We start from the raw sequence: 18,723 nt of genomic DNA, 5'->3' as shown, positions 1-18,723 counted from the left end.
TAAATATATGATTATCTTAATGACCTATCACATGTCAACATTGTTGAAATATCATTAGTTTTACTCTGAAATCTCTAACTTAAAACAAACAATCTATCAATACATGGCAGCAGTTTTAAAGGCCACCTTGGTACCCACTTTGTGTTGCTCATAACGATAAGAAAATGTCAAATTAAGTCCAAATATTTGAAGTGAGGTTATTCTTTTATCTGTGCAGAGAGATGGTAATGTTTGGGGGATGTCTCTTCAAATTCTGGAACATGTATTTCTACAGTCAGGCAGCTTGTCAAAGATAGAATGTATTACCTGTCCTTCCATGATGGGTAGCTTCCCATCAATTGCCACAAGCTGGTCATAGTACCTGCATAAAGAAAGCAAAGACTGATCACTTAATAGGGTAAACATGGGATGCATATCAGTCGGTTAATCATTATTAAATAGATCTACATCAATTATGTCAGACTAAGAGTCCAAGACCTCCTTGTTTATGACCTACTACTATCCCAATATGGTAAATGGGAAGCACCAAAAGCAAGCCGCCCATAACACCATCCAGGACTCAATTGTTGGCTACATCTACAGTGTACATGTATTCATATAGGACCTAACCTTGCTATGCCTTTGACATTGTGTGGTCGAATTTTGGCATTTAAGGTCGAACCTTGGTGCTTTATTTATTTTTTTTAACCTGTACATGCATGACTTATATTCTATCATCCAAAAAAGATATCACACAGCTTCCTCTCTTGAAAATGTAGACCCCTACAAATGTAATTTCATTTTGTAAATAGGCCTAGGCTATGTGTTTCTAACGAACTTTTTGAGGGTGACACACATCCATTTGGTTTAAATCAAGCTCTCTGGACCAATCCTGCTTTGTAACATGGATGGTTCTGCACGCACGTGTCGCAGCTACTCTAATTTACTTGATAGAACCCTACTGAAGTACTGGGGCCAATGGGGGTAGCGGTAGATGCAGCATGCATGATGATCATACAAATGTAGATCTAAACGTTAGATTCTATTAGAATACCTGACTAGGTAACGTTAGGCCTAGCACTAGGCTATGCCTAAGGTCAGGGCCAGGGCAGGGACAGTGACAGGGATAAACTAAACTTCACCTAGAATCCCCAGATTCCTGTCTTTCTTCTTCTAAGGATGCGTTTCCAACTTAAGATGTTACCAGCTAAATATTACTCAGGACAGAGAAGGTTCTAATACACTAGCTAACTGCAATGCCAAAATCAAAATGAAAATGGGAGTGGTGTAACGTTGTTTATTTACAACATATTATCCAGCATATGGGACTACACGATTACTTACTTTCCCAGTAGGTCGATAGAATTGGCATGCTTGTCCAGTTTTCTGCATACTGTGTTGGTCCTTTGCTTTGAAAATTCTTTCAGTTGTTGAGAAAAGTCTTCTCCTTCGGGTAGATCAGAATATGTGTTTTTAATAAAATTCTGAAGTGGTCTCTGAAGCTCCACTTCAGAACTATTCTTCAGCGGAACTGCCAAGAACGTCGCCATTTTGTAGTCTCTATCGTTCAGCCGTCGTACGTATAACGTGTTTGGATTTTGAACGTTGTTGGTCATGAGCGAGCATATCCGCAACTCTACGTGAAATTCAGCCCTCGGTAGACTACCAGCAGGTCTACCTTTGATGGCCATTGTTTAATATTATGACAAGAGCGTTTGTGGAATATGACGTCATTTAGGCCATCACGCGGGCTTTACTCAGTGCATACTGGAAACAAAACCAGGCCAAACAGACAAACGAATGACATTTGTGAACGTGTTTGAGAATATAATGACACTCAGGCCATTTGTTATTTAAGCATGCATCAGTTAGGCCTACTAGTCTGCACTAATCAATGGAAGCTAATATCACACACCCTCGGTGGGGTTATTAAAAGTGCAACGCGTATGATCTCGATCATGCTTTAAATAAAAGATAGGCCCTAAAATACAAAACTGGTTGTACATATCTTTTTTTTTTAACCCAACACTGACGATTTATCTACAATCTGAAGAGGTTATGCTTACACCGGAAGTAAAAAAAAAAAATACAAACATGGTTTGCAGGTGTGTTCGTAACATCTGGGACCCGTAACATCTGACAACCAGGAAGTTGCATCAATGTCAAACATAAATTCACACTTCAAAAATAACACAGTGCAAAAAAAGAAGAAGATATCAACAAACAAACAAACAAACAAACAAACAAACAAAAAACAAAAACAAAACGCCCCTTTATTGACACACTGCAAATGACATTATCGATAAATGAATCAAGTGAATGAATAATGGTATAAACACATCACCAAATTAAGAAATAAATAGGCGAAACCAAGAAAACAAAATGAGTAGAAAAATACCCCCCTTCCCTCCATACCTTTTGGCCGAACAAGATGCAGAGAATAATATGCTCTATTGGGCCCAATAGGCCTACTTTATGTGGAAGAAGTGAACAAGTCTGGTGGTTCCGTCCCACACCCCACACCCTCTTCCGACCTACGTCGACCTAAACCGGTCAGTCGCCTATCCCCCATACACTAACCTCTGACCAGGGATACAAGGTGGGAAGTCATCTATGTCACATGCGCTACTCATTTTTTAAAGATTCAGTTATATATCAGGGTCCTTATGCATGATATTCTATATCCCTAGAGAAATTAAAACATCAAAATCCATAAATAATTTCAAAATTAAATATAAACAATTTCTTTTAGAAGACTACACACATAGCTAATTCAAGGCGTATTTTGTTGTTGTTGTTTTATGTGTTGTTATCGTCCATGCCTCCGTAATTTTGTTTTGTAATGATTGCATTGTTTTGACTTGTTCTGTTTTGTCAACTTAACTGACATTTTTTTAAAAAAAATCTGTCAAAGGTATGTATGTTACAGTACATGGGTCAGCTACTCACAAGGGCTTTTTCCTTTCTTGCTGCTTCCCTCACCAATGGCATTGTCTTTGCATGTAGTCATATACCGCCACATTATTTCTAATTGTATGTTGTATGATTTATGAAATATTTTGTATTTGTATCTCATCGTGTACCTTCATGTTTTATTGTATGCTCTGTATATTTTTAATGCTTGGTGCAAAATAAACTAAACTGAAACTGAAACTGAAGTCTCTTCTCACAAACGAGTCCCTGGCCTGACATTGTTTGATAAGTATAGGCCTGCAACCTGTAGGCCTGCTAGAGTACTCCCCTACATTAATACTTAGTAACTAAATTATAATAAAATGGGGGATGTAGTTTAAAGGGAAGGTAAACCCAAAAAGCAATGTGGATTGAGTGAAAGCAGCAACATTAGTAGAACACATCAGTGAAAGTTTGAGGAAAATCGGACAATCGATGCAAAAGTTATGAATTTTTAAAGTTTTGGTGTTGAAACCGCTGGATGAGGAGACTACTAGAGGATATGACGTATGAGTGGACAACAATTCAAAGAAAATATAAAGGAAATTCAACAAAAATTCACTTTCTTAGAATTAGGAAAGAGCAATGGACCAACCTCTTTCAGAAAGCAGGGGGAATAATTGCTACCCCTAACATATGTCAACATCAAGTTGATGGAATTTGTAATTTTCATGAAAAATGGATTTTTGTAGAATTTTCTTTATATTTTCTTGGTATCGTTGTCCACTCATACGTCATAACCTCTAGTAGTCTCCTCGTCCAGCGGTTCCAACACCAAAACTTTAAAAATTCATAACTTTTGCATCAATTGTCCGATTTTCTTCAAACTTTCACTGATGTGTTCTACTAATGTTGCTGCTTTCACTCAATCCACATTGCTCTTGGGGTTTATCTTCCCTTTAACAGTGATAGTACGATAATCAATCAGGGAAGTGGGAGGACATGCTGAGCAATACATGTGAATATGAATGTCGTTTTTGCGATGTATTGTGCAGATCTTTAAAAAAACAAGAAGAAGAAAAAAAGAAAAGAAAAACGTCTGCAATTTGATTCATTGGTGGCGCCACGTTTTCAAAAGTGGGTGGGGGGGGGCACTTCTGGGTTTCATCAGCTAACAAGAAAAAAAAAAAGGCCTTCCAGCGCGACTTGTGATATGCCCACTTTCGAGTTTCTTCAGCTGACAAGCAAAAGAGAGAGAGAGAGAGAGAGAGAGAGAGAGAGAGAGAGAGAGAGGAAAAAAAAAAGGTTTCGGCGCAACTTGTGATATGCCCACTTCCGGGTTTCTTCAGCTGACAAGCAAAAAAAGGCCCTCACCGCAAAACAAAGGCCTCATATATCTGCGCGCCCACTTCCGGGGCAAAAAAGTGGTGGTGGTGGGGGCCCCCTACGGTTCCGCTGGCCCTATCACGTCGTTTCTTTTGCTCGTCTGGACATGGATTAAGTGCGCTAGTATTTAGAAACATTGTGTACAGTGTAGAAATTGCTTGTATTATCAATTTTTGATGGCAGGGCAATCAGTCGTGGAACTTTGTTGTAAACGTCTAAATTGAATCTTTTGTAATACTGCGTGAGAAATACATACAGATCAGAATGATATTAGTGAGGAAAATGTTTGAGTCTAACTCTCAACTATAACTCTTGTTGCTACTTTAGATCAGTAGATCCTATCTAGCAGGGGCGGAGCCAGGCAACCGCTGTAAAGGGGGGGAGGGGGCGCAACTAATATTTCTGGTGCCATTTCAGGGTTTCATTTCATTTCTTTTCTTTTTATTTCTCTTGTTTTTGATGAAAACAAAGGGGGCGTGCCCGGTGCGCCCCCCACCCCCTCCTCCGGATCCGTCACTGCTATATAGACAGGGAAGAATGCAGAGAGCACATTCACAATAGACTCCATTTGTTCATCGTGTGTTCATAGCAGTACCACTTGTAATGATTTTGAGTATCGGTGTAAGTGACGGATGTAAGCACTTGAGGGCTATTCGAACTTGAGATCTCTTCAATATACTCTGGCATTATCTGGAGCTTCTAAATGCATCTGTCTAAAGAGCGTAATGTTCCAAGATCTAAATCTGGAAAAAAAAAAATGAGACCAGAAAACAAATGATAGGTTTTTGTGCCATTTCGTTTGATTTATCCCATTACTCAGTAATACATGCACAGTGGATGATAGCAAACGCTGATTTGATATCTTTTGAACGGAAATAACAATCTGTTAATTCTCCATGACCTCCTAAATAAACATAAATCATTTTTTTTCCAATTTGTGAGCAATGGGAAAAGCAAAAGCTATTCAAGGAGAGGGATGGGGAGGGGGTGGGGGAGGGGATGTCATTCCGATAACATTAATATTGCCCAAATGAAAGAGACAATTTGATTACAATCTCACTTTGGTATAGGTGTATGAACGCATTATCGAATGCAGATCATCATTATAATTATTGGTACAGTGTGAGCTTGTGTCTTGTGTAAAGAGCGCCACCCTGCGGCTGCTTACGCTGATATTCTACGTGGAATCTTCACCATGTCAGTAATCAGTCAGATTAACAAAATAACAAAACTGAGCAATATCTTTAAAAATCATGAAATGTGCAGACTGGCAATTTCTTTATGCAAACCTCCTTAACATCTGTGAGAAATATTTTTGACTTTTAATTTCCTGTTCTGCCAAATGCGAAACGTTGGATATGCAAGGATTTCCGATCATCTTTCACTACCAATAGTCTTGCCTGTAATATCCTTGTGAGCGTGTGAACAGTCAATGTAGGTTCCTTTAGATAACATCATCTATGTTTCTGGTGATGTTGCAATGTCAGACTTGCTTCCGTTAATCTATATATTGCAGCGAGCTTTGATTTCTGTGTATTCAATTATGTATTATACATCTGTATATATAATATATAATACATGATATAATACACATATTATATTGATATATATATATACATATATATATATATATATATATATATATATATATGTTTATATAATACATACATAAATTATTATACATACATGTTATATGCATTATGATATCTCGATGGGTTAAAGGAGTTCCGTCTCTTTGTCTCACTTTATATTACTGTATTCACACACGGGCACACACACACACACAAACAAACACACACACATGCATACACAGTATTATACATACATGACGTATGGATATGCATAAGTATATTCAAATTGTTCATGCTTATGTCTGTATATATAATATGAAATCATGTTATAATGACGTTATAAAAAGCTGCAGACACTACTTTGCATTTCTATTACTTTATATTACTGTATTCACACACGGGACACACACACACACACACACACACACACACACACACACACATGCATACACAGTATTATACGCATATATGTATGTTATTATACATACATGACGTATATATATCATATGCATAAGTATATTCAAATTATTAATGCTTATGTATGTATATATAATATGAAATCATGTTATAATGACGTTATAAAAAGCTGCAGACACTACTTTGCATTTCTTGAAATTACGGGAATAACTATCAGAGTCATTTTTTTTTCTATCTTAATGTTTGTGTGAGGTCATTCGAAACCAAAGAGTACAACATTAAATACGCGTGAACCTGCAGTTCGATTATAGACAGGGCAGAGCCAGGCAAAAACTGCCTTTTTTTCCAGTCAAGGTTTTCTCACTTGATTCTGGTACTTTAGACCATACTTAACAAAATAAGCTCCTGCGCCATCTTGAAATTTGTCCCAAATCCAAGATGGCCGCCAAATATCCAAAATGGCCGCCAGAGGACCTAAAAAGTGCCTTCTGTGGTTAAGATTTGTCTGGGGATGGGTTTTTTTTACTCTATTTGATGATAAATGGTAAGAGGAATAAGATTCAGTGAATTAAAATTAAAATCAGTTTCTTTTTCATTGCGAAAATCCAACATGGCCGCCAGACGCAGCTCCCGAAATTAATAAATGTCATAATAACCGGAGGGCCAAACCCTAAAAACTTGCTTACTTAACAAGTGACTTCCACTCTCTCTACAAACTAAGTAGACCATGCTTATTTTCAAATTTTTATTGTAACAAACAACATTCCACTGGTCTACCTCAAAAAAATTGTTGCGGAAGCCGCCAAATCCAAAATGGCGTCCAAGATGGCCGCCATATTTACTGAATTTGCTATTTGAAAGATAGAATTTGATAAAAACATCAGATTTCAACAAATGTGATGTCATCTGAAAGAGAATAAAATTTCCTACAAGTTGATACCATTTTTGTGGGAGATTGTGATAACTGGATTGAGATTTTAAGGAAAAATACAATTTTTTTGATATTTTCTGAAAAAAGGAAAATCATGAAAATGCTTGATTCAGCATAAATCAGAAAAAGACTGAAGAATTTTAAGAATTTTTTTAAACATATAATTAATATTTGGAGAAAATTAGGGGTCAGTACCATGTGCGGTTCAGGAGTTATAATGTCTCAAACTTGAAAACTCACTATGTAAAAATTTCCACTTTAGCTGTGACAAGACCTTGTTGGTCGTAAAGAGAGTCTGCACGCGCCAAGACTACTACACGCACCACTGGCATTGACGCTTGCAGCAGTGCCAGTGGTGCGTGTAGTAGTCTTGATGCGCGCAGACTTTTTTTTTGACAAACAAGAGTTTTTGCCTGCAAACTAACTTTTCATACCAAGTGGTAGCTCAGGTGACGCTGATCGTTATTATTTCAAAGTAGATTGTTCTTATATGTTTTTATGCCTCCGCCAACGAAGTGGCCGGAGGCATTATTTTTTCGGGTCGTCCGTCCGTCTGTCCGTTCGTACGTCCGGACGTCCGTCCCGTTTTGTTTTTGTCGATATCTCAAGAACCGTGTGGTGGTTTTACATCAAACTTGGTATGAGGGTATATCCTGGGGGATAATATTTTTTTTTTTATTTTAGGGTCATGGGGTCATGGGGTCAAAGGTCACAGGTTATTTTGTGAAAAAAAAGGTTGAAATTTCATGTTTTTCTCCATATCTCGCAAATGGTTAAAGGTATCTTCATGGAACTTGTATATATATATATGCTTGTACCGATGGGCAGTGATTATCTAGGAAAGTTAGGGTCATGGGTCAAAGGTCAGGGGGGTCAAAGGTCAAGGTCAACTCCTCAAAATATCACTACTTATATTTATGCAATGCCTGAAGGTTTGTTTTTTTTTAACTTGATGTATGCATGTATTACCAAATATATATTCTGTGGGAAGTTTTTGCCAAAAGGTCAAAAGTCAAAAGGTCAAAGGTCAAGTGAAAGTGCTTAATTGCACTTTTTCCTCCATATCTCGAAAGTAACTCAAGGTATCATTATGAAACTTACATATTTATGCATGTTCTACCTGACAGTGATTCTCTTTGGAACTGTGAAGTCAAAGGTCAACGGCCAGGTTTAGATAATGCTATTTTAATATTTGATACTGAAATTATACTTTTTCTCAATACCTTGAAAATTACTCAATGCATAAACTTATAAAAGGGTCAAAAGTCAAGTAAAAATCATCAGTTCCCCCAAATACCTGCACTCTGACGTTTTAATCATTCATCCAATTGAACCTAGTTCTAGGAAAGTGAACATTCAGCACACTCTTTTGTGGCAAACCTGTCATTTTAATATTTTGCCAATTGTGTGAAACTGTCATCACACATTGTCAAGACATTGTACTATAGACCTATTAGGAGAACCATGCATTATGGCGGAGGCATACCAGTCGCAGAGACTCCAACTCCCCCGTTTTAGACGGGAGATCTCCCGCCGAAAGCCCATTTTTGCAAAATCTCCCGTTCTCCCGTTTGAGATTTGATTTCTCCCGCCCTGGCTCTGTGTCTCCCGGTGGAAAGGATTTCTTACTTATTGCTATTGTATGTTGAAAAAATAAGCCTTAGATAGCACCAGAGAACATCTAGAACCCTAGGAACTTCGCGCTCCGCACACATCAACTTGGAGTCTCCCGTTTGCTAGGGGTTTCGGGCGGGAGAATCTCCAGATCAGAAGGTGCTTGGGGTTGGAGTCTCTGCAGTCGCCGTAGCGACATTTCTAGTTTTTTATACTAAGCTGTCAACAGTTATCAATGTTATGGTTTCTTGAAAAGAAATGGTGATATATCCGTATGTTTTAGGCTTCATTATATATTAATATATATATATAATATATATATAATTTTTTTTTTTTGCATGGTAGAATGTTTTGTGATACAACTAACCTGCACATATAAATCGAATGTGATATCTCTTCCAATGGTAAACGATACCTTTAGTGTGTTGCGTCAGAGTCAAATCTTGATTAATAATTTGATATATTTTTAGAATTTATTGTATTGATGTCTATCATATGTATTGTCCTTGTTTAAACCATATTGAGGGTTTACTTATTTATTATTTTTAGGGGGTTGGAGCTCATTAGTGTTTGGGTAAGGCCCGATCTTTGATTTTAAAAAGAAATGAATGCTTCTGTATCAAAGATATGCTTTTGTACTTGTATGTTACTCTGCTGTTGTAGAAACGTGAATGATGATGGCATATGTGTAATAATATCTGATCCGTACATGTCCTTGAAAGCCCTTCTGATCCGAGCACCCCCCCCCCCCAAAAAAAAAAAAAAATCCGACATGGCGGCAATTCTCAAAGTTGCTTTTAAATGTGTTGTGCGAAATTACTTTCCAGTATATTGTTCAAATAACACTGTTCAAAATGATTTTTCATGCTGTATATTCACATTTCTGAGGGGCCCACATTCTGCAAGCCTTGTCTTTTTAGTGGGTCCCTCCATTTTTCGAATTATCCACAATGTTTACGTACTTCAGATCACTCAAGTTTTATGATAATCCGTAATGATTGTAAGGTGCTACAATATTAATGTATTCTTTTCATCCTACATAGTTTTGAGCACCTGATTTTCTGTTGCCAAAAAAGAAGAAGTGATGTTTATATGTTCTTGTCGAAAATGAAATAAAACATTGAATTGAATTGAATTGAATTGAATTTACAAATAAGCATGCTGAAAGTGTATTCACTGTGAATAGATTTTTCTTCCATCGTTTTAGGCTGATTTCATGTGGGTTATAGTGTCAAAATTGAATTGAACTAATGCCATTGGTAGATGCTTTCACCGATTTTTAGATATCAGGATCACTCGAGAGTGGAAATGTTCATTTTCATTCCTTTTAGAGTGATTTCAGGGATCACTCAGAGAGTGACGAGTGATCCCTAAGGTCACTCTAAAATGAGTGAAAATGAAAACTTTCACTCAAATTCACTCCAATTTTACTTTAAATTTACTGATTTCCGTTAATAACTCCTTCAAAAATGAAACTTCCACTCATTTTTTTTTCTTTTTCGGAGTAGAATATCACTGGTTTTAAAAATATCTCCATAAAAACCCATGACGGTTTGAAATAGCACTACAATGTTCAAAATATATAAAAACTATAGAGACAAAATTGTACCAAAATTAAAATAATGCATTTAATTTGGCGCAATAAACTATGTCAGCTTTGATGGCCTGCAATCTTGAAGTTTTTGAGGGATTGATCCAAATTTTGTTTTAAACTTTCTATAGCATGGTTGTTTCAAGCTTCTACCTCTATTTGAAAGACATTTTTTGCTTCATCTCATCTGCTCCAGAACAATCTACTCTGAAATGATAGCGATCGGCGTCACCTAAGCTACCACTTGCCATGAAAAGTTAGTTTGCAGGCATAAACTCTTGTTTGTCAAAAAAGTCTGCGCGCACCAAGACTACTACACGCACCACTGGCACTGCTACAAGCGTTAGTGCCAGTGGTGGGTGTAGTAGTCTTGGCGCGTGCAGACTCTCTTTACGACCAACAAGGTCTTGTCACAGCTAAAGTGGAAATTTTTACATAGTGAGTTTTCACGTTTGAGACATTATAACTCCTGAACCGCATATGGTACTGACCCCTAATTTTCTCCAAATATTAATTATATGTTTAAAAAAAATTCTTAAAAACGTTTCAAGATAATCCTTCAGTCTTTTTCTGATTTATGCTGAATCAAGCATTTTCATGATTTTCCTTTTTTCAGAAAAATATCAAAAAATTTGTATTTTTCCTTAAAATCTCAATCCAGTTATCACAATCTCCCACAAAAATGGTATCAACTTGTAGGAAATTTTATTCTCTTTCATATGACATCACATTTGTTGAAATGTGATGTTTCTATCAAATTCTATCTTTCAAATAGCAAATTCAGTAAATATGGCGGCCATCTTGGACGCCATTTTGGATTTGGAGGCTTTCGCAACAATTCCTTTTTTTTAGGTAGACCAGTGGTATGTTGTTTGTTACAATAGAAATTTGAAAATAAGCATGGTCTACTTAGTTTGTAGAGAAAGTGGAACTCACTCGTTAAGTAAGCGAGTTTTTAGGGTTTGGCCCTCCGGTTATTATGACATTTATTAATTTCGGGAGCTGCGTCTGGCGGCCATGTTGGATTTTCGCAATAAAAAAGAATCTGATTCTAATTCTAATCCACTGAATCTTATTTCTCTTATCATTTATCATCAAATAGAGTTTAAAAAAACCCATCCCCAGACAAATCTTAACCACAGAAGGCACTTTTTAGGTCCTCTGGCGGCCAGTTTGGATTTTTGGCGGCCATCTTGGATTCGGGACAGATTTCAAGATGGCGCAGAAGCTTATTTTGTTAAGTATGGTCTAAAGTACCAGAATCAAGTGAGAAAACCTTGACTGGAAAAAAAGGCAGTTTTTGCCTGGCTCTGCCCTGTCTATTATTCATTATTTCACTGAATGCATTGTTCTCAATTTTAGGGTGGTTGCGCCACTAAGCCTTTGCTATTAGTAAAACTCTGCAATCTTTGAACGCTGAAGTTGAATTTTGGCTTACCTTCAGTTACCTTCCCTATCAAACGCAGTGGACTGTCCTACCTCCACATAGAATGATTTCTTGTATGCTGATTTTAATTGTTGTTGTTTCTATGATTATTTGACCATCTCCTTGTTTGGTTGGTTTAGTTTTTATCTGATGACGGCAAACGAGTACACGGGTTCAACTTCATCGACAGAACAGCTTGTTGAGATCAGCTGGTGGCGGCTGCGGTTATGTGGCTGCTAACACAGGAAGGTAACATTATCCTCCACCCAAACGTGAAGGGAAGGACTCACAGTACAGCGATTCTCCTCTCTTTTATTTGTTTTAATTGTTAAGTTTTCTCAAGGGCATCCACACTTTATACCAGTGGAAATATGCCCTGTATAAGAATATAGTAATATATAGTAAAAGAGAGCTTTAGATCTGCGACACGAACGCTAAGACGACGCAGCCTCCCGGGTTGGACAAAGGGGACAGCTGTCTCGAGCATGTTGTGCAGAACAACGCACACACACACACACACACACACACACATTTTTACAATACATTTTACAGAACAAATTTATAACAATTTTAAGGAAAACGTACAAGTGGTCACGAGTAACAACAGAATTTCGTTTCTAAGGTATATACCTAATACAAAGATTAGAATGGAAATGGAGGGTCCCACAAAAGCAAAGCTTGTAGGGTATGGGACCCTCAAAAAATACGTACACAAAGTCAAATAAACCAATGTCAACTGACATGAAATTAACTTAGGAAGGGGAAAAAAAAAGAAGAAAAAGAAAAAGAAAGAAAAAGAAGAAAAAGAACAAAAAAGGGGGAAATGAGACTATGGTACAAGACACGCCATCGTGGACACAAGCATACTGTACTTCATGATGAAAATGCAATAACAAAACAATACAACGCTCCCTGGTTTGAAATTGCGATTGATTGGGTGCATATGCTGGTATGAATGCACAGGAACGGATATAAAAAAAAAGAGAGAAAGAGAATAGACTCACTGTTTTTAGTACAATAAAAGAAATATCTGAGGTAAACTTATGTTAGACAGATTGTTTTCCATAAAAGATGATTTCTGTGTGATATCTTAATACTTGTAAAAACAAACAAACGAATGACTTGATTGAGACTCGGGAGAGAATGAAACCGAACCTAATTTGGTTGCATATCATAAGATTTCAACAGAAAGAATTTTAATTTGTTCTTAAAAGAATTCAAAGTTTGTGCTGTTATTATGTCGTTTTGAAGTGAGTTCCAATACTTTGGCCCCTCGTAGATGAAGGTTTGCTGAGCCAGCAAAGTCCTAAAAAATGGCAAATGAAATTCGTTGGATTGCCTTGTAGGATGATTATGAACACACACACACACACACACACACACACACACACACACACACACACACACACACACACACACACACACACACACACACACACACACGCACACACACACACACACACACACACACACACACACACACATATATATATATATATATTTCACAATAGCGACTTCTGCAGTTTTATCAATATTGATAGCAATGACAATAGTAGTTATAATGAATATAAGAATTATCACATGCGACTATGATAAACGTTCAATTTATATTGCACTCCGACTATCGTTACTATACGATTAAAAAACAAATAATCTCTCAGTCTTAGCACTGCTGTCAATTTGAAAAGTAACGTAGACCTATTTCAATTTAAGTCTCTGAATACCAGAAAAACTTTGGGATCACGTGCTAATCTTTGATAAAGTTAAGGCTTAATGAAACCAGTGATTGGACGATATTGTATGCCCTCTGATGTGATAGGTTAGCGCTTTTACAGAAAAGACAAGAAACAAACCAACAACCTAAAAAGTCAGTGATTCATGACCCTATACCTGATGAACATCTTCGTGTGATAAACAAAGATCCCACAAAAGTTGGATGAATCACCTGAGGTGTCTTAAAGGTCATTGAAACAAAAAAGAAAAAAGAAAACAAGTTTTGCGGCACAATACTTGGAAATGATGATTCGTGAGAAAGGGCAAGGACTGTTCAAATAATATTGACTCATGCTGTTTCCATTAACGTTTATGTTATAATACAGTACTTGATCATGGTATAGTATTTCATCACTGAAACTTACTCAGAGCCGGAAAGAATATACACTATACACTGCTCTGAACTTTCCTTTATGCCAGCGCCATCAACGGTGAGAGGGTTGTAACTGACGCTCTGTTGGTAAAACCATGTGACGTCAGACAATGTAACAATACCAAGGCGGAATCAACAACATTCACAACCACTTTAAATGTCTGTTATAAATTTAGATATTCTAAGGATTTACGAGGTAACCACATATGTTGAAATGCTCCTTGTCGATAAGTGTCGCAGTATTAAAACACTACTTAAAATTGGGTCAGTAAGAGTTTAATTTTATCTATAATTTTAGAGGTTTTTTTCAGGACTTTTCTTTTTTTAGAATGAAGCAATTAAAGAGCAAGCAAGGTGTCATTAATGTTCAAAGTTAAACACCTTGGTATTTTCTTTTTATCTGTGTGACTACTTACCAGAGGACGTTGTTTAACAATTGTTTAATTTTCTTTAAAAATATTGCCATAATAAAGACGTAAGTATGGAAGCGATTCGATAAGAAATAATAATGGACTGATATATGGACTACTGCCAATATTGCTGATGCTCATGTATTGTTTATCTTTTGACATTGCGTTTCATGATAACCAAAGACAAGGAAGAAGAAGAACAGCGACAACCAAACAGGATATGTGAAATATGTACAAGTTTAATTTCCAATGGATGGACTATACAAATACAACGTCATCAGATGGCTGCATAACTCGAGGCACAAACACTTGGATTTAGAGCCGCAATCTTTTAATCTTACAGATTAGTATTCATCCTCAGAGATTGAGTACAAAACCGCAGAGTTAATGCAAGAAAACGTGATAGATAACAACTAGGTGGGTTTTTTTTATGACGATACACCAATAGGCCTACACATAAGCATTACGTCCTAATCCTGATCTAAAGGACTTTTTCTATCAGTACGGAGGATGTCAACAGATTATGTGACACTACCAAGGCAACAACAAGAGGTATGATGATTATTAAAAATACCTTTTATCTGTGTTCAGACATACTCCTTCTGTTGTTATCACTACCAAGTTATGCTTATTTACCCTATACATGGACGGCATAACTGCAGCTCTTGATGAAAGTCCTAGTTTTGCCCACGCTAATTTGACAACACTGTGCTATCATTATTTGATTTGATTTGATTTGATTTGATTTGTTTTATTTCTGCATTCAATCAAATACAATTTAAATACAAATTTCAAAAAGTACAAAGACAAAGAATAGCAAGTGCAGTGAAATAAATCGATAACAGTACACAAATAGATACACATAGGTGATTGCATTGAGCAGTGTACATACACAAAAACATAAAATAAAATATACAGTATTTTTCAGTAAATAACAGAGATCACTGAATGCAGGAGACCACCATCGCAAGCGATTAAGCTTGAAATGGATGGAGGCCTCATTATTAAGAGCAGATTGGTGTTCTTCAAACTTGAATTAAACAGTGAGACACACGTTCGTTACAATAAACCGTCAATACTGTTGACTTTTTTTTTTTTAGCACTGCGCAGCAATTTGCTGCCGATTTAAAAAAATAAAGATTTTGAAAACATCTCTCCAATTCAGTTATCTCGGCTCTACACACGACATAACTCGATTGTGTCTACCCTAAGCAGGGTATCGCTTCCGCAAACTCCACGTGGGTTTGCGTGAGTGTGGTTGCATGGCTGTTACCTTTGCCTCTTTCCTGTTAGTGGCCATGAGCAATACCAAGATATCAGTGTCACCGGGTAGGTCCTACGAGGTGAACAATATCACCAAGAGCCTTGTGAAATTTTATCAAAAATTAATCACGTAGAGTCAGAAAACCCAGGGAGAAATGACTTGTAATATTTACCACTTCTCTTATTTTGATAGCATATTGTATGGATTCTGGTTATTGTTCCAAATTTATGCTGTGAATTAAAAACGAACGAAAGAAAGAAAGAAAAAATATAATCCCTTATTTTTTACGTATTGCATCATACACGATAGTTAGTGGTGACCTTTTAAAAGGCACACACTGAACTCGATCTCCTGTTCTCTTTTATTTCACACTAAATATTGAATATCCGTCTTTCTTCTAACTTAGATTAGCTTACGCCCTGACATACTAGTACAAAACATACATATCATTTATAGCGTCTATGCTATCGATGCTGATAATATTCACTTTATTACCTTTATTGGGATCAGCCTGGCTGGCGAGAGTGGTTTACTAATACTTGTGAAATCATTATTAATGATATTTTCAAATGGATCATGTCTGGGAGATATCTGTAGCCAAGTCATCCAAGAATGCTCATATTATAGGCCCATAGCACCCCTAAATACACTTCATTTGATGAGGTAAGTGATAAACGGCCAGAAATGATACGTGATGTCACCATTCATCTCCTTAATTAGTTTTTCCCTGCAACGAAATGGCCACCTATTTCATCATTCCCTAGACCCATGGCCATTACTTCAATGTCACTCCCATTTTTTGGTTGTTATTGTTTCCTATTCCTTGTTCTGATCTCTTTGATTTAATCCATGAACCCCTGGATGATACTGCGTCACTGTTCCTCTGAGTTGGGCGGCATGTAGACGTGATCGAACGGCATACCGATCATGGGATCATGGGACGATTGTCTCTGGTTGTTTGCCACGCGACCTACCCCAAAGAAAGAAAAAAGAAACAAAGAGAGGGAGGGGAACGAAATAAAGGAAGAGAAGAAGAAGAAGAAGAGAGAAAAAAAAGAAACCTCATGAGTAAAACATACATAGACGAACGAGTGTTAATCTTGTGCGGTTTCTGTCGTTTGATCATGTCTTTCTTAAACATGCCGAACAATGATCTAACGTCTCATAGAAGAGACAAGTGAAATTTTAGTATTCATATTGGAGGGTATAAGGATGAATTGCATTTCTTCAAAACGTGCCAAATCGTGAACTTATTGTCATTTATAGCGAGTTTAGTTGAGCGGTATAGCTTGAAATATGGTTGAATATATTGTTCATTTAGATTATGACTTTTTCATGACTATGCTATATTGCTATTATATAAGTATGGGAAAGTCAGGACCATTTCTTTAAAAATGCCACTAATATTAGTTCTATATGCGCAAACAGCTTGCGGGTGGAAATGACAGAGTAATACGGTTGACAGCTTTCACACAAGTAAGAATCTTTATCTTTTTTTCCGTCGATGTTTCAGAAATTGTTCAACCCTGTCTTAGCTCAGCATCACTCACGATTATCTTGGCATCCTTGAGAAATTGCAATTTCCTTCTTTGAATGCTAGTGCCTCTGATATTCTCAAGGTTTGATGCCAAACTTGTCGCGAAAAGACTCAGTGTAAGGTGTCTATCTATAATATTTTACGATGGGTAATGAAGAAACCGCCACAAGATGACTTCTTTGAACGAAGACTTGTTTGAAATTGAAATGGGTATTGTTGTAAAGTTTTTCAACGTTTGATATTGCATGTAACAATGCTTGACGCCGAAACAACAGCATCTCTTGAAATCTTGTTAAAAATCTGAAAGGTGCAAAGTCATGTGAATGCGTCAATCAGTGAATTAAAGTAAGTATCAAATACATTTTTAACAACCACCAATGTATTCTCATGTTACGTAGATAAAACAAAGTATCTTTTCTTCTTTTCTCTGTCTTATCTTTCCACCCCGCGCTATTAGTGAATAAAAGATATAAAAAGACCTACGAAGTTTGCAAACTCTTACGACATGCGCTCTTAGATATTTTTGATGCTATTTCAAGATCTATACGGGCTATAATAATCTTCATGTGCCGGTCAACTAAATCTATATTCACAATTGACAATGACCTTCACGTTTTGGGAATGTACTTTGATATGTGCTGAATTATTACGAATATAGCAGTTCTCTATTGGTGGGTATGCGCAATAAAATTGTTTATCAAATTGATTACCATCGCAATAAAAGGCAAAGACTCGACCAAGAACAGACAGACAGCCAGACAGACAGACACACAGACACACTCACAAACATACAAACACAAGTTTTATAAGATGAAAGAAGCAAGAGACATTTCGTAGGAAACTTATAGCAGCAGCTGCGACAAGGTTTTTCCAATGGAATCAGTTAAGACAGCTCCCTGACGGATATCAATACAGGAAATTGTACAATTCATCGGCCAAGACATGTTGTCTGTCTGCGCTGGGGCTCGTACGCCAGGTACCGGCTGGAATCAAGCCAACCTGTCGCCAGGGGTGGCTCTAGGCCGCTGCGCATATCTCTCTGTGAACTTACAGCTCTTATCTCCGCCGTATGGTCAAGGTCATGGGGGCGCCCCTATTTCGCCAGGTACGTACTTCGAGTATGCTGACGGATCATGACCTCGTGAGAACACCTTTGGGGCGAAATGCTGCTGATTTCACGCCGCCGCAATTCATATCATAATCACATGCTATGCGAATAATCAGGTTGCAGTATACTTACTGAATGAACCTTAAATACATATTTTTTTTTTTTTTTTTTTTTAACAAGAGGAAAAGTTTGAGAACCTGAAGAAACGCAACTGATCCAAAGATGACAAGTTCTGAACAACATGGAAGCTTGTTATGTCAGATATCATACTCTACCTTGGTCTTCTATTGAAATTGTGATACCGTTGATCATTAATCTTAACACACCATTCATGTAAAGCAGAATATGTTAGTGCTATAACTGGTTATTATCAGGATTAAGCGGCAAGGCATTACGATTAAAGGCACAGTAAAGACAAACTGGAACGAAATTCAACGAATTCCATAGAAGG

General features: G+C 37.1%; 2 protein-coding genes across 2 annotated transcripts in view; both read right to left on the bottom strand.

Annotated features, from left to right (window-relative positions):
- LOC140237466 (programmed cell death 6-interacting protein-like) overlaps window positions 1-1,529 on the bottom strand; it is a 35,596-nt gene extending 34,067 nt beyond the window's left edge. Inside the window, exons 1-2 of the mRNA XM_072317393.1 lie at window positions 1,324-1,529; window positions 307-361 (exon numbers count right to left, since the gene is read on the bottom strand). Of these exons, the coding sequence (XP_072173494.1) occupies window positions 307-361; window positions 1,324-1,529 (261 nt within the window). The remainder of the gene's footprint in view (window positions 1-306; window positions 362-1,323) is intronic.
- Window positions 1,530-16,398: 14,869 nt separating this feature from the next.
- Window positions 16,399-18,723, bottom strand: part of LOC140237822 (uncharacterized) — a 34,484-nt gene continuing 32,159 nt past the window's right edge. The window contains exon 6 of the mRNA XM_072317750.1: window positions 16,399-16,597. Within this exon, the coding sequence (XP_072173851.1) occupies window positions 16,500-16,597 (98 nt within the window). The 3' untranslated portion in view covers window positions 16,399-16,499. The remainder of the gene's footprint in view (window positions 16,598-18,723) is intronic.

Source organism: Diadema setosum, chromosome 14 (assembly GCF_964275005.1).
Source record: "Diadema setosum chromosome 14, eeDiaSeto1, whole genome shotgun sequence".
Lineage (NCBI taxonomy): Eukaryota > Metazoa > Echinodermata > Echinoidea > Diadematoida > Diadematidae > Diadema > Diadema setosum.
Note: the sequence above shows the minus strand (reverse complement) of the source record. Positions and strands in the feature narration are given on the sequence as shown.